Source organism: Oncorhynchus keta, chromosome 17 (assembly GCF_023373465.1).
Source record: "Oncorhynchus keta strain PuntledgeMale-10-30-2019 chromosome 17, Oket_V2, whole genome shotgun sequence".
Taxonomy (NCBI): Eukaryota; Metazoa; Chordata; class Actinopteri; order Salmoniformes; family Salmonidae; genus Oncorhynchus; species Oncorhynchus keta.
In genome coordinates, this window is record NC_068437.1 from 24,845,653 (window position 1) to 24,862,741 (window position 17,089).

At 40.8% G+C, this 17,089-nt stretch overlaps 1 protein-coding gene across 2 annotated transcripts; it reads left to right on the top strand.

The window, feature by feature from the left end:
• The first annotated feature begins 1,117 nt into the window (after positions 1-1,117).
• Positions 1,118-16,378, top strand: LOC118396682 (purine nucleoside phosphorylase). 2 transcript variants are annotated; one of them, XM_035791025.2, is made up of 7 exons: positions 1,118-3,747; positions 7,562-7,731; positions 8,072-8,169; positions 10,426-10,601; positions 10,865-11,055; positions 11,203-11,372; positions 15,836-16,378. In XM_035791025.2, the coding sequence occupies exons 1-7, from the start codon at positions 3,719-3,721 to the stop codon at positions 15,890-15,892; spliced, it is 891 nt and encodes a 296-aa protein (XP_035646918.1). In that variant the 5' UTR covers positions 1,118-3,718; the 3' UTR covers positions 15,893-16,378. The 2 variants fall into 2 exon arrangements, with proteins under 2 accessions (XP_035646918.1, XP_035646919.1); XM_035791026.2 differs by having other exon boundaries at positions 15,839-16,378.
• Positions 16,379-17,089: the final 711 nt, after the last annotated feature.

Consider the following 17,089-nt stretch of genomic DNA (forward strand, 5'->3'; position numbering starts at 1 on the left):
AAGTTAGCTATTTCTATAAAAAAAACATGGTGCATTATTCACACTTTTGCTTGGTGGTGTAAAGTACTGAAGTAAAAAAAAAACATTTAAATACTACTTAAGTAGTTTTTGTTGTTTTGTTGTTTACTATTCATATTTTTGGTAACTTTTACTCCAGTACATTCCTAAAGAAAATATGTACTTTTTACTCCCATACATTATCCCTGACACCCAAAAGTAGGCCTACTCATGACATTTCGAATGCTCAGGCAGGATAGCAATGGTCCAATTCACCTACCTATTAATATAACACGTTGTTATCCCTACTGCCTCTTATCTGGCAGACTCACTTAACTCAAATAGTATTTTTGTAAATTATGTCTGAGTGTTGGAGTGTGTCCCTATCTGATCATAAATACATTTTATTGTGCTTGTTTGCTTAATATAAGGAATTTTATGTATAGCATTTAATTGTACTTTTTACAATTTAGTATTTTTCCTACCACTGTTCTAAAGTTAATTTAGTACCAGATATTTTAAGACTTTTAGTCAAGTTATATTTCACTTGGTGACATTCACTGCGTTAATTTTTTATTATATTTCAGCATGAAAGCTGCTCCTTCGTGGAACTCAGCGAAGTCTTTTGTCTGCGCACACACTGACCTAAAACTAAGGGATAGACCTATGTTGCCAAATTGTATCTATGATCGTATGCTATCCATTCATGTCTTTGGTATGTTATTTTTATATCTGAGAATTAACCAATGATATCAGGCCACCACCGGCCATGGTTACAGACACCTGTGTGTGTCCTTTGACACTACATAAACTTGTCACCCCACAGTGTTTGTCAATATACCCTGATGAAGGCAGCTTGTCTGTTGAAACGTTGGATATTATGTTATTAAATTATTGCATCTGAGATCCTAGTGTCCAGCTCCCCTTTCATGTTTCAAGTGTTCTACTCTGCTTGCCAGCACCTCGCCTAAATTGGGGTGCGTTTCTTTCGCCTCTGGAGAACAGAAGAACCTGACAAGGCAGTGCCATGTCTCAACTACTACCAGACAATGCCTTCAGATGCTTTGAAACATAATCCACAGGGGGAGAGTAAGACAAGGGCCAAAGCCTGGCATTTGAAGTATTTTATTACAGCCTATGTGTTCTAAAAAGGAAGAAAAATACAATCACGAGGATCCACTTTTATAGACAATATACCAACTCACAGACAAGGCATTCCGCAAACAAAACAACCCTTGTAATATCATCTGGAATTATTGAACTTTTTGTTGAAAACAAATATTTGAATGGGAATTGACTGTCACTGTATCCCCTCCTCATGAAGAAAAGCACATGAGCTAATTTATGAAGCAGCATACAATAAGTTGTTTGGACTCCCCGTTGTTGTGCTGTGCTCACTTGAACAGGAAGGTGGGGCAGTCCTTCTTGTAGACAAATATTGCCATCAAAGGTGTTTCAAAACAACTGGGAACTCAGGAACAACAAGGTCAAATCATGAGCTCTAAAATGCAGAAGAAAATAATAATTGAGTAGTCCTTCAAGCACTACCATAAACAGAGTGACTGTTGGGGATGATTAAAAAGGATCTCTCTCAATGTAAGCCTTCACAAGGCAAAATGAAATCAAACCCTGACATTTAACCACACTCAAATGACAGGCATCATGGGTAATTATGCATTTCACCTGATGTCAGTGCAGGCTCTTTGACCACAAAGAGACATTCAAAAGCCTGTCATGTGGCCACATCTGATCTGTGTGAAAGGGGCGTTTAAATGGGGGATTTCCAGTGTGGGGGCATGGTTTCAGGTAGCCTACACCTATTACACATCAAATGTTCCCCTTCATCCATTTTCACTATTTCAGTAAATCATTTTTTTGTGGTGAAGTTGTAATGTAGGCCTAATGAATTACAAAACAATGATATCCTGCCTGTTTGGCCTTGTCCGGGGGTATCGACGGACGGGACCTCAGTGTCTCCCGACCCTTCCTGTCTCAGCCTCCAGTATTGTGTCGGGGGCTAGGGTCTGTCTGTTATATCTGGAGTATTTCTCCTGTCTTATCCGATGGCCAGTGTGAATTTAAGTATGCTCTCTCTAATTATCTCTCTCTTTTTCTCTCTTTCTTTCTTTCCTTCTTTCTCTCTCTCTCTGAGGACTTGAGCCCTAGGACCATGCCTCAGGACTACCTGGCCTGATGACTCCTTGCTGTCCCCAGTCCACCTGGTCGTGCTGCTGCTCCAGTTTCAACTGTTCTGCCTGCAGCTATGGAACTCTCTCGAGTTCAACTCTCTGGAGACAGCAGGAGTGGTAGAGATACTCTGAATGATCGGCTATGAAAAGCCAACTGACATTTACTCCTGAGGTGCTGACCTGTTGCACCCTCTACAACCACTGTGATTATTATTATTTGACCCTGCTGGTCATCTATGAACATTTGAACATCTTGGCCATGTTCTGTTATAATCTCCACCCTGGAAAGCTAGATGAGGACTGGCCACCCCTCAGAGCCTGGTTCCTCTCTAAGTTTCTTCATAGGTTCTGGCCTTTCTAGGGAGTTTTTCCAAGCCACCGTGCTTCTCCTGCATTGCTTGCTGTTTGGGGTTTTAGGCTGGGTTTCTGTACAGCACTTTGTGACATCAGCTGATGTAAGAAGGGGTTTATAAATACATTTGATTGATTATCATTCATCAAGGCTCCGACTGGCAGGTGGAAGTTCAATCATGGAACTTTAGTCTTACAGGTGTTTTAATGATGTATCTTTCCTACAACTGCCGATGATGTAACACGCGTTTCCCAAAACACCACGCAGAAAGAACGTTCATTACGTGAGTTGTTCAATACACCTACTGATAGGATCGAAAGAAAGTCAGCGCTGCTCTCTGATCACGTTTCTCCATCCAAATCTTACGTTAACATTAGAATTATTCCACAATACTGAAGACGATTCAGCTCGTAGAGGGAGGGATATTATCACCTAATGGCTGCGAATATTGAGGCGGCTTATTCTAATGCTTACACTATAATAATGGACTCAATCACAGATTAATTTGGCACATCATTGTGCACATGTTGTTACAAATCATGAAATATATTTAGCAAATAATCGTCAGTGTAGCTTACAAATAGAACTCAATTGACTGAACATTACATTTATTTCAATATGATTAAAATATATAGGCCTGTTTAATGCAGTCATCTCAGTTTTAATTTTAAGCATATATTTATCCTTTGCTTGTTCATTTGCAAAGACATTGTCAACTTTGCATTTTAAGTCAACTTTGTTCCCAAGTTATCTGCGGTCCCAGAGACAGCTTGATTATATGTTTATAAATCTTCTGTGTATAAATTAACGCGGAAGGGCAAAAAATAATCTTACAACGCACTTAGTTGTTTTACGAATGGTCTGAGAGGCGTCTGTAAATAACAAGCGTTTTCAAGTGCAACTTTACTGACGATGGTTTAGGGAAACAGCTCGGAAATGTAACGATGTCGATGTTCCTACGAAGGTTCTAACGATGAATTTGGCTCTAATATGCTTTGGGAAACCGGGCCCAGTCTGTTAGAAATGTTGATTAGGACAACGAGCCCTATCAAAGGAACCGAAAATCCAACGACTCCTCCTCCGTCACGCCACCCTCTCATCACATCTGTCCGTCGCAACCGTGACCTCGTCCTACGATTACCGTTTGTCGCAAAACTCAGTAGCTGAAGAACAAACAGCAATGAACATTTCATCTTCGAACCCATCCAGGTAAGATAACATATCGGTGTAGCCTATATCGGGGTGAAATGTTGTCCTCGTGGTAGGCTACAGTAGAGCCTATAACAAGTTAGCAACGGTTATATGCTAATCAATTCGTCTGTGTCAGGGGTTGGAAGCGCACAGTAACCCATGAATGTTCTGGGCCTGGTTTCCCGGTAGCGATGGAATTTAGCGATGCTTTCCCAAAACGTGACGCAAAAAGAACGGTCATCGTTGGAGCATGTGTCGATACTGAAGGATCGCAAGAAAGGGCCCGCTGCTCCAGGATCAGTTTACTCCTATCAAATATTTCTTTAACATTAGTTCACAATACTGACGACGGATCAGCTCCTAGAGAGATATTACCACCTACGGCTGCAAATATTGAGGCGGCTTATTATAATGCTTACCCAATAACAAATGCACTAAATCGCCGATTTAGCACATCATTGCATACAAGTTAGGCTACACATCATGAAATATGTATTGAGACAAATTACAGACAGTAGCAAACAAGTAGCAAAATAGAAATCAATTGATTGAACATGAAATGTATTTCAATATGAATTAAATATGTACATAGACTACTGTTTTTAGGCTATATTTAATGCACTCATCCCGGTTTTCTTTGTATATGTCGCTTGTTTGTATCAATTGTTAAGACATTGGCAGCGTTGTACTTGTATTTAACTTTGTCCTGAAGTTATCGGAGGTCACAGAGAGACTGATAAACCGTGATATTCTATGTTTAGCGGAGATCTTCTGTGTACAAAGTGAAGCGGGAGGGTGAAAAAAACAGTGCAGTGCAGTAATATCTAACAAGTCATATAATAATTCCCAACAACTACCTAATACACACAAATATAAGAAGTAATCTAACAATTCCCCAACAACTACCTAATACACACAAATCTAAAGTGGTGAGTGAGAATATGTACATATAAATATATAGATGAGCGATTGCTGAGCGACATAAGCAAGGTGCACTAGATGGTATAAAATACAGTATAGACATGTGATATGAGTAATAAAAGATATGTAAACATTATTAAAGTGGCATTATTTAGAGTGGCATTGTTTAAAGTGACGAGTGATCCATTTATTAAAATGTCCAGTGGTTGGGTCTCAATGTAGGCAGCAGCCTCTCTGAGTTAGTGGTTGCTGTTAAGCAGTCTGATGGCCTGTTTTTCAGTTTTGATGCACCTGTACTGACCTCGTCTTCTGGATGATAGCGGGGTGAACAGGCAGTGGCTCAGGTGGTTGTTGTCCTTGATGATCTTTATGGCCATCCTGTGACATCGGATGCTGTAGGTGTCCTGGAGGGCAGGTAGTTTGCCCCCGGTGATGCGTTGTATAGATCTCACTACCCTCTGAAGAGCCTTACGGTTGTGGGCTGTGCAGTTGCCGTACTAGGCTGTGATACAGCCCGACAGGATGCTCTCGATTGTGCATCTGTAAAAGTTTGTCAAGGTTTTGCGTGACAAGCCATATTTCTTCAGCCTCCCGAGGTTGAAGAGGTGCTTTTGCGCCTTCTTCACCGCACTGTCTGTGTGGGTGGACAATTTCAGTTTGTCTGTGATGTGTACGTCCAGGAACTTAAAAGTTTCCACTGCTGTCCCTGATAACGATGGTTTGGAGAAAAATCTCGGAGATTTAACGATGCTCATAAGAAGTTTATAACAACGAACTTGGTCTTAAGATTCTTTTGGGAAACCGGGCCCTGATTCTACTTCCAATATGCCAGCTTCAGTCAGTCATTCATTGGCTACATGAAATGGGCAGATTTGTAAATGTTCATGGCAAGAGATTATCGTGGTTCTCTGGTATAATTGACTTATATATATATGCCATTTAGCTGACGCTTTTATCCAAAGCGACTCACAGTCATGTGTGCATACATTCTACGTATGGGTGGTCCCGGGGATCGAACCCACTACCCTGGCGTTACAAGCGCCATGCTCTACCAACTGAGCTACAGAAGGACTTATCTGATAGATATCAATACAAATTGCTGATTTAGGCCTACATATCGAAAATCTCTATTCCTAATATAAGGTAAATAATATTGAACAATATTTGAGCTTTTTTAATTAGTTTTTTTAGTGTTTAGGCTACATCCTAATAAGTTGGTACACGATGGCCTGAGTAACACTTAAACAGACAAGCTTACTTTTCATGAAAACCCTATGCAAAATTGTATTGTTACTCTTCTATATTTTTATTGTTTTACTTTAGTTAATTTAGTAAATATTTTCTCAACTCTTATTTTTCTTAAAACTGCATTGTTGGTTACGGGCTTGTAAGTAGGCCTTTCACGGTGGGGTCTACACCTGTTGTATTCGGCGCATGTAACAAATAACATTTGATTTGATTTGATTGAAGCATTGAAAGCAGCCCTACTTTTGCCAACTCATTTGAAAGGAAAGGGACTCGGCGTTGTAAGTATACAATGAGTGGCCATTGTGCGTGTTCATTGAGCGCCTGGTTCAGGGAGTGTGCAGTCCCGCGGCCCGGTGGACCGTGCTGAATGGAAAGTCCTGATCCGACAGTGGCCAGTAGCACCACGGACAGCTCCGTGATGGAAGCGCTGCGCTTTCACGGAATCAGCCAATCCGTCTGCGGCTCTTCCCCTCCTGCCCTGTGAGCTCCACCCATTTACTAAAACGAGCAGAAAACTACCAGTATACAAAACAGATTCAATACTTCAAATTAAACATGCCTGATATGAACGTTTATGGTGACAATTGCTAACAACGTTTATTGCTAACAATGAACACCTTTTATTGCCCCCCAAAGAAAATAGAGGAAGACCAACTGTTTGCTTTGAACAGGACTTTGTTTATTCTGTGCGAACTATTGGTTCAAAACGTAAATAAGACATAATCATTTCCAGTTCCCACCTGTATGTCCTGTTTCATATAATCATGCAGTACACTTCACATGTTTACAGTAGTATCTGTTGTACAGTAAAATAACATTAAGGAATATTTTTTATTTAGTTAAAAACAACAGAACAAACTGCTTTCTATGCCACTAATGTTGGTTAGATTGGCCTCCAGACCAAGTGATCTCATTGGATTTATGGTCACTTATAAAATCTGTGTATGCCTACTTTTTAATGACAGGACTTGCAATCATTCACCATGTCCACCCAATGAGAATGCCAACAACCATAATGTCTCGAATGCCAATACAACTTGATATGCTTGTAGAGTTTAAATGTGTAGAAGTTAATTACATTTTGTTGTTTTCAATTTAATTCAATTAGATAAGCTCTCCCACTCTCTCTCTCTCTCTCCCTCTCTCTCCCTCCCCCACACACACATTCAGTACCAAGAGAGCAGATTCATTTCTTTTTAAATTGAGCCTTTATTTAACTAGGCAAGTCAGTTAAGAACAAATTCTTATTTACAATGATGGCTTACACTGGCCGAACCCAGACAACGCAGGGCCAATTGTGCACTGCCCTATGGGACTCACCATCACAGACGGTTGTGATACAGCCTGGATTCGTACCCGGGTGTCTGTAGTGATGCCTCAAGCACTGAGATGCAGTGCCTTAGACCGCTGTGCCACTCGGGAGCCCGGGGTGAGAAGGGGTGTGTTTGTCTATGATTCTGTTATTAGTAGCTGAAGGAGTTGCTAAGATACTTGACAGTAATTGACAGGTTTTGCATAATCAAAAAACAAATGTTCCCATTGGTTGTGTTCAGATGAAAGGTGTATAGCAGTCCATCTCTGCAGAAACACAGATGATCATTGATGATTTAGATTGTAACATTATACTGAATAGCATGAACTTACTATCTGTTTCTTCCCTCAGTTACAAATATGAGGATTACAGGGAGACAGCTGATTGGTTGCTGTCTCACACTGAGCAGAGGCCTAAAATAGCCATCATCTGTGGTTCCGGCCTCGGTGGTCTTGCTGACCTGCTGGACAACAAGACTGTGTTTCCTTACAAGGACATCCCACACTTCCCCAACAGCACAGGTCAGACACCATCCTTATCCTGCACTCTACCACCTGAAACTGTACAGCATCCTGCCGTCTTCAGTTTGTACATGCACCATTACATCATCCAGCTCAATAGATGTTATAATGATCATTGATAACTTACGCATTTAATCATTTAATGTCAGATAAGAAATGTTTATGTAGATGTTTTGAAAGATGAAGTAAGAACACCAGCCCTTCACTGTGACCCAGAACCAGACCGTCACCCGATGGTGGCTGCTGCTTCCTGTCCTTGGGACCTGACTGAAATATTTACATTCGGCAATTCTATTGAAATCCTCCTCCTGTCTTTCTTGTTGTACCACTGCGGTACAAGGACATGTCAGTCAGCTGGTATTTGGGGAGCTGCAGGGGAAGCAGTGTGTCTGCATGCAGGGCCGCTTCCACTTCTACGAGGGCTATGACATTGCCATGGTGAGCTCCACTCTTTCCACCCACCAGAGCCATATCCTCATTACATTGGATTAATATTTAATGAAAAAGTGTATTGGAATGCTTGTATATCCCATGATAAACCTGACACCTTATGGGATTATATGTATTTTTAAATACAGCTACTATATTCTTTCAAATGAGTAGTGAGGTCCTCAATGATATTTCACCACTTTGCACTTTTATGAAGAAGTCCCATTATGTTAGAATAACACAGTTGGTGTCTTTAGTTAGCTTTGACCTCTGTGAAAGTAGCATAGCAGTCAACTTGGGTTAACGTTTGACAGTGTTAGTTGAATTTTCATATCTAAATCTTGGGACCCTCTTAAAACACAATCTGTCTGCACCCTGACCTACTATAAGCATTTTTTAAATCTATTTTTATTTAACCTTTATTTAACTAGGCAAGTCAGTTAAGAACAAATCCTTATTTACAATGATGGCCTACCAAAAGGCAAAAAGCCTCCTGCGGGGACGGGGGCTGGGATTAAAAATACAAATAAATTAAATAAAAATATAGGACAAAACGTACATCACGAGAAGAGAGACAACACTACATAAAGAGAGACCTAAGACAACAAGAGAGACCTAAGACAACAAGAGAGACAACACAACACAACACTACATAAAGAGAGACCTAAGACTAAGACATTAAAACTTCTTCGGGATCTTTGTCCTGTCCACGGGACGGTTGAGTCTCTCGGTCCCAGCTTTGATGCACCTGTACTGACCTCACCTTCTGGATGATAATGGTGTGAACAGGCAGTGACTCAGGTGGTTGTTGTCCTTGTTGATCTGTATGGCCTTCCTGTGACATCAGGTGGTGTAGGTGTCCTGGAGGGCAGGTAGTTTGCCCCCAGTGATGCGTTGTGCAGACCTCACTACCTTCTGGAGAGCCTTACGGTTGGTGGGCGGAGCAGTTGCCGTACCAGGCGGTGATACAGCCCGACAGGATGCTCTCGATTGCGCATCTGTAAAAGTGTGTGAGTGTTTTTGGTGACAAGCCACATTTCTTCAGCCTCCTGAGGTGCTGTTGCGCCTTCTTCACCACACTTTCTGTGTGGGTGGACCATTTCAGTTTGTCCGTGATATGTACGCAGAGGAACTTAAAAGTTTCCACCTTCTCCACTACTGTCCCGTCGATGTGGATAGGGGGGTGCTCCCTCTGCTGTTTCCTGAAGTCCACGATCATCTCCTTTGTTTTGTTGACGTTCAGTGTGAGGTTATTTTCCTGACACAACACTCCGAGGGCCCTCACCTCCTACCTGTAGGCCGTCTCGTTGACTAGTCTCTGAAAGCACTTCATGATGACGGAAGTGAGTGCTACAGGGCGATAGTCGTTTAGCTTAGTTACCTTATCTTTCTTGGGAACAGAAACAATGGTGGCCCTCTTGAAGCATGTGGGAACAGCAGACTGGGATAGGGATTGATTGAATATGTCCATAAACACACCAGCCAGCTGGTCTGCGCATGCTCTGAGGACGCGGCTAGGGATGCTGTCTGGGCAGGCAGCCTTGTGAGGGTTGACAAGTTTAAATGTCTTACTCACGTTGGCTGCGGTTAAGGAGAGCCCACAGTTTTTGGTAGCAGGCCGTGTCGGTGGCACTGTATTGTCCTCAAACAGTAGCTATTACAATGAAAGAATACCATGCTATTGTTTGAGGGGAGTGCACAATTTTGAACATGAAAAGTTATTAATAACCAAATTAGGCACATTTGGGCAGTCATTAAACAACATTTTGAACAGAAATGCAATGGTTCATTGGATCAGTATAAACTTTACACATACACTGCTGCCATCTAGTGGCGAGAGTCTAATTGCACCTAAACTGCAATAATACATTGTGGCCTTTCTCTCGCATTTCAAGAGAAAGGCCACATCTTTAACCAGATCTAATGTGTTATGTTCTCTTACAGTAATTTTCACATTTCCACAAACTTCAAAGTGTTTATTTTAAAATGGTATCAAGAACATGCATATCCTTGCTTCAGGGCCTGAGCTACAGGCATTTAGATGTGGGTATGTCATTTTAGGCGAAAATTGGAAAAAAAGTGTCCGATCTTTAAGAGGTTTTTAAGACTTTAAAAGTTTAAATTGACTTTATTTTGTTTAAATGATTCCACCCTCTATAATGATGATAGTCTTGTCACCTAGTAATAATGATAACAGTGTAGTTTTTCTGTTCAAAAATGTCAGCACTGCGTGATCCCTTTTCTCTAGTTCCTCTTTTTCTCCAGGTGACGTACCCAGTCCGAGTGTTCTTCCTGCTGGGGGTGGAGACCTTAATCATTACCAATGCTGCTGGGGGGCTGAACCCCAACTTTAAAGTGGGTGACATCATGCTGATCAAGGATCACATCAACATGCCTGGCTTTGCAGGCCACAACCCACTGTGTGGTCACAACGATGAAAGGTTAGAATAGCAGTCTTTTGATCTTCGGAAGGGTTGCGTTGCATGTTCCCTCTGTCTGAAGAGGATGGGCTTCTCTTTCTGCTGTGGAAAAGGCTCCCCAAAGGTCTCCTCCCACATTTTCCCATACATGGAGCCTGATTACAGGCATTTCTTTACAGTAAAGGGCATGGGTCTTACCCTTGTGGAGTCCTTCGATTGTACTTTGTCCTTTACCTGACATCGAGGGCCTCTGATATGACACAGGACTTTATGTATCGCTTCAGGTTTGGAGTCCGTTTTCCCTGCATGTCGGACGCCTATGACAAAGACCTTTCTAGTCTGGCCAAAGAGACTGCTGAGGAGCAGGGCTGTTCCTCCTTCATCCAGCAAGGTGTGTACTGCATGATGGCAGGTCCCACCTTTGAGACCATCGCAGAATGCAGAGCCCTCCAGAAACTAGGCGCAGATGCTGTGGGTAAGTATGGTTCATTGGGTTTTGACCATGGCCTTCAAGTCTCTCAATAGCCATGTCCATTTCTTCTACAGAAAATGTACGAGTGTCAGGTTGAAAATGACCAAACTCAATGCTTGTCTTCTCTCACCCTCTGTCTGTGCTCTGTAGGCATGAGTACAGTCCCCGAGGTGGTGGTGGCCCGTCACTGTGGTCTCTGTGTCTTTGGCCTGTCTCTCATCACCAACAAGGTGGTCACAGACTACAATAGCCAGAAGAAGGCCAACCACGATGAGGTACTGGAGACCACAGGAATGCGTACTCAGGACCTACAGAGGATGGTCAGTAACCTGCTCGCTAAGATGTAGATCAGCCCCAGTCTGTCTGTGTAATCAGCCCAGGAACATAGTTACCATAAGGTGATGTTATTGGAAGTACAGATGAATATATTCCAGACTAGAGAGATGTCAATAGCTAGCATGAAATACAGATGGATCATTGCAATGATATGATGTACAGTTGAAGTCAGAAGTTTACAAACACTTAGGTTGGAGACATTAAAACTTGTTTTTCAACCACTCCACAAATTTCTTGTTAACAAACTATAGTTTTGGCAAGTCGGTTAGGACATCTACTTTGTGCATGACACAACTCATTTTTCCAACAATTATTTAGACATATTATTTCACTTATAATTCACTGTATAACAATTCCAGTGGATCAGAAGTTTACATACACTAAGTTGACTGTGCCTTTAAACTGTTTGGAAAAATCAAGAAATTGATGTCATGGCTTTAGAAGCTTCGGATAGTTGACATCTTTTGAGTCAATTGGAGGTGTACCTGTAGATGTATTTTAAGGCCTACCTTCAAACTCAGTGCCTCTTTGCTTGACATCATGGGGAAATCAAAAGAAATCAGCCAAGACCTCAGAAAAACAATTGTAGACCTCAACAAGTCTGGGTCATCCTTGGGAGAATTTCCAAATGCCTGAAGGTACCACTTTTATCTGTACAAACAATAGTACGCAAGTATAAACACCATGGGACGACGCAGCAGTCATACCACTCAGGAAGAAGACGCGTTCTGTCTCTTAGAGATGAACGTACTTTTGTGTGAAAGGTGCAAATCAATCCCAGGACAACAGCAAAGGACCTTGTGTAGATGCTGGAGGAAACAGGTACAAAAGTATCTATATCCACAGTAAAATGAATCATATATTGACATAATCTGAATGGCCCTCAGCAAGGAAGAAGCCACTGCTCCAAACCACCATAAAAAAAGCCAGACTACAGTTTGCAACTGCACATGGGGACAAAGATCGTACATTTTGGAGAAATGTCCTCTGGTCTGATGAAACAAAAATAGAAATGTTTGGCCATAATGACCATCATTATGTTTGGAGGAAAAAGGGAAGGCTTGCAAGCTGAAGATCACCATCCCAACCATGAAGCACGGGGGTGGCAGCATCATGTTGTGGTGGTGCTTTACTGTAGGAGGGACTGGTGCACTTCAGAAAATAGATGGCATCATGAGGCAGGACAATTATGTGGATATATTGAAGCAACATCTCAAGACATCAGTCAGGAAGTTAAAGCTTGGTCACAAATGGTTCTTCTGATGGACAATGACCCCAAATATACTTCCAAAGTTGTGGCAAAATGGCTTAAAGACAACAAAGTCAAGGTATTGGAGTGGCCATCACAAAGCCCTGACCTCAATCCTATAGAACATTTGTGGGCAGAACTGAAAAAGCGTGTGCGAGCAAGGAGGCCTACACACCTGACTCAGGTTCTATCAGGAGGAATGGGCCAAAATTCACCCAACTTATTGTGGGAAGCTTGTGGAAGGCTACCCGAAATGTTTGACCCAAGTTAAACAATTTAAAGGTAATGCTACCAAATACTAATTTAGTGTATGTACACTTCTAACCCACTGGGAATGTGATGAAAGAAATCAAATCTGAAATAAATAATTCTCTCTACAATTATTCTGACATTTCACATCCTTAAAATAAAGTGGTGATCCTAACTAAAACAGGGAATGTCAGGAATTGTGAAAAACTGAGTTTCAATGTATTTGGCTAAGGTGTATGTAAACTTCCGACTTCAACTGTACGTTATTTGATTGCAAGCTAGCTAGCATTTTATTATTTGTTGACATTACTCAGCACAGAGGCTAATTCTAGTATTGCTACCTCAGTATGATTTGACACCTTATAGGCTGTGATTTGTCCTCATCGTATAATCATGTGCAGTATTCATCTCTAGACTGAAAACTGCGAAGAGAGATTCTAACCAAACTCACGTCTTCGAAAAGAGGTCGTCCTTATGCTAATAAAAGTAATGTAATGACCAGTTCTCTTAATTATAAATAAATAGGAGATGGTACAGACATGAGAATAATATATTCCTCTTACTTACAAAAACCTTGAAAATGCATACCGATGCATAACAGTGCATCAACGATCACACTGAACAAACTATAAGATATTTAGTAGCATAATACATCTAAACCATCAACTGTGGCATAGAAATGTCATATTTTCCATCATGAAAGAAATGTGCCCAGACAATAACATATACATGAATGTATTACACTATGTACTGTAATTCGGTACTGTAAATGGACATTTTATTAGGTACAAATTATTCTCATTATCATTGTGATCAAGGGATCAATCACTGAAAGACCAATCAATGGCCTGTATGTCATGTGGACCAACAATCATTGTGTTGTGTTACTCATTAGTAATAATGAACAATGTATATATTCATTGGTGGACCTATAATTCCACCATTTTAATCTGAGTTAAGTATTTTCATTGGAGATATCTCCTTGATGGAGAGATCACCATACCTAATCATGGTTATAAGTTATGGTTATAAGAATAAAAATTCTAACATTTTTAAAAGCCACTGAGTGTGAAAAACATTACGAACACTTTTCTAATATTGAGTTGTACCCCATTTTGCCATAAGAACAGCCCATGTTGACTCCAATGCTTCCCACAGTAGTGTCATGTTGGCTGGATGTCCTTTGGGTGTTTCTTGACCATTAATGATACACACGGGAAACTGTTGCGTGTGTTTAAAACCCAGCATTGTTGTAGTACTTGACACAAACTAATGTGCCTGGCACCTACTACCATACCCTGTTCAAAGGCACTGAAATCTTTTGTTTTGCCGATTCACCCTCTGAATGGCACACATACACAATTCATGTCTCAATTAACTCAAGGCTTAAAAATCCTTATTTAATCCTCCCCTTCATCTACAATGATTGAAGTGGATTTAACAAGTGACATCAATAAGGCCTCATAGCTTTCACTTGGATTCAACTGGTCAGTCTAGAGCCGTATTCTTAATGTTTTTTTACACTTAATGCTTTTGGCCCACTTATTTTCGTAGTCATATAAAGGAGCTTGTTGACTTCAGATGTTTGTCACAGTTGAGGAGTAGTAATGCACTGTATGTAGGAGATTAACTTCTTTACTGTAATTGTAGTCCTAAAAACAAAAGCATAATAACTAATAACTATAAAACCAACAAATTACACTTGTAAAGTTGTGTACTATGAGTGTGTTTGTGCAGGAGCAATGTCCTTGTGAGATTACAGGTAGGGAAATGCCTTTGAAGGGAATGGTTTATTTCCTATTGTTTATATTCATATTGACTCTCCAGCAATATGGGAAGAGATGTAATCCTTCGTGGTGAAACAGCCACGTCCGTTCACCACAAAAAAGAAGTTACTACAAACAACAAATGATGTCCCTCTGACATCATTGCACGTGCAATAGAACAGCAGCATATGTACTGCAATATTTGTTTTTACCAGGATGCACAACGCTCCCCAGCTCTACTTAGTCAACAAAACAAAAACAACAACAACAGCCGTGGCACTAGGCACTGTTTCCCGTAGTGAGGATTCCATCTTTAAGATGCTTCCTAGAGAAGTAAAGGAATTTTATGCTTTGCTTGAAAAAGGCAAGAAATTGATTGTCATCAATGACTTTGATTAATAAAAGGAGGAATCTTTTGAAATGAGAGAAAAATAGAAGGGGGATACGCTTCCACTCTCCATCTCAACTGTCCCTCCCAAGCAGTATTTAGAGAGACCTGTGTCACAGTACTGTATGCCTAAACACAAGACATGAACACATCAACAACTAAACACATATGCTGCAAAATGTGATGAATGAAAAGGAACTTTCCCATCCCCTATCCACTACATAATTCAACAGTTCTGCCAACACACTGTAGAAGTGGAGCTGAGATGAAATATTAACACGGTGAGCCTAACAGACCGCCGCCAGAAATAGAAACACCTTTGGAGATATTTCTCCATCTATGGCATACAGTACCACTGCAAATATGCAACAAAATGAAGACAATGACAGTGCAGAAAAAACACCTTTCTCAAATGGTTTAAGAACAATATTATGTGTCATACATAGTACGCTGTTGGCTCATGCCATATCGATAATAATCGCTCATTGTTGTGCATAATGTAGAATGGTCAAATGCACAGTCTATAAATGGCTCAGGTCAAACACAGTGTGTTGTCCTGAGTGAGCGGGAAACAATAGTGACATGTCAATTGAAGACTCTACTGATGCATGTTGTCAGTTACTACACATGAGAGTACACGTTGTTGTACTCTCATGCTTGATCAAATATGATATTGAGTTACCCATCATGATGAACTTAATGTTCATCAATGTTTCAAATACCATCTACTAATGTCATGTGGATCAGTACATAATTCAGGAGTTGATGACACGATGCTCTCCCTTTGTCTCTTAGCAGCACCAGCAGTATCTGCAGACTGCAACCACCCTTGTAATCAGTGCTGGAATATGAATGAATCAGCGAATGCCCTGTGTGAGCTGCATAAGCACCAGGGAGTGAGAACAGGCTAGGGCCCCCGTTACTCTCTATTAACAGACAAGATAATAGTCACTCCAAGATACATTCATGAGGGCATTTCAGTTGTAAGGTTCTGTGTTTATTTTCTTAGTCAACCTTGTGTTCTGTTTCGTTGTGTTCTTGAACGTTGCCGTGTCTTTCATTTTTATTCATTGATTTCACCTGTGTGAGTTACTCACCTGGTCTCATCAGCTCCTTATTTAGTTCAGTTCATTCTGTTTGTGCCTTTGTGAGGTATTGTTCGTTTTGACTCTACTAAGCCTTTTCCTAGTTTGTTTGTGAGATCCAGTTATAGCCTTCAGTCCTAGTATTGAATCACCTGCCTGTTTGCCTACCTGTGTATGACCATTGCCTGCATGTGACCACGATTCCTGCCTTCTGCAAAATAAACACCTGTCACGCTCTGCGCGTGAATCTACACCTTTTTCTTCCTGAGTATTCATTACAACAGTGCTACACTGAATAAAATAACAAGTGTGTGTGTGTGATACATGTTTTAAGTGACTACTTTTTTGTTTTCTCATGCAATTGGTGTCGCTCTACAAAGTAGTTATTTGTCTCTACATGCTCCAAGATAAATGTAACTGACATTAGCAAGGAATACATGATTTTCATGGAGGCAACATAATGGCTACTGAATTCCTATGATCCAGATGGGTGAAATCTATTGATCACCACGCAAAGGTCAGATTAAAAAACACAGTTGTCTAAAACAGTGCTGTGTAATAACAGTGTTCTGAAGGGAACGTGAAGACAACCCTGGCATTGCTATGAGCCATTGTGCGTACAGATGTAGGATCTTACTTTGAGCCAGTTTGCTACGGCAGGAAAATAATCCTGCAGCAGCAAGAAATGTGAATTATTATGTGGATTATAATTGATGGACATTTTTGTAAGGGTTGATACATTTTGTCTTAAAGGAAAATCAAGTCTGAAATTTCAAAGTGGAAATTACAAACTTCAGAAGCCTTTTTAAACCTCAGATACACTACAAATGTTAAAGTTATCCTGCAACGGGGTGATCAAATTAAGATCCAACACCTGTACATCATTGCACGATGTCATGCTATCTCAGTGAGTTAGCTAGATAACTTGTGGTAATCATGCATTGTACACTTTCTTCCATCTTTG

What these genes read in the sequence shown, in the direction of transcription:
- LOC118396682 (XM_035791025.2), top strand. Translation starts at nt 3,719, where the DNA reads ATGAACATTTCATCTTCGAACCCATCCAG. An exon ending in ACTAGGCGCAGATGCTGTGG is followed by an intron (nt 11,056 to 11,202) that starts GTAAGTATGGTT and finishes TGTGCTCTGTAG; the next exon opens with GCATGAGTACAGTCCCCGAG. An exon ending in CTCAGGACCTACAGAGGATG is followed by an intron (nt 11,373 to 15,835) that starts GTCAGTAACCTG and finishes TTTGTCTCTTAG; the next exon opens with CAGCACCAGCAGTATCTGCA.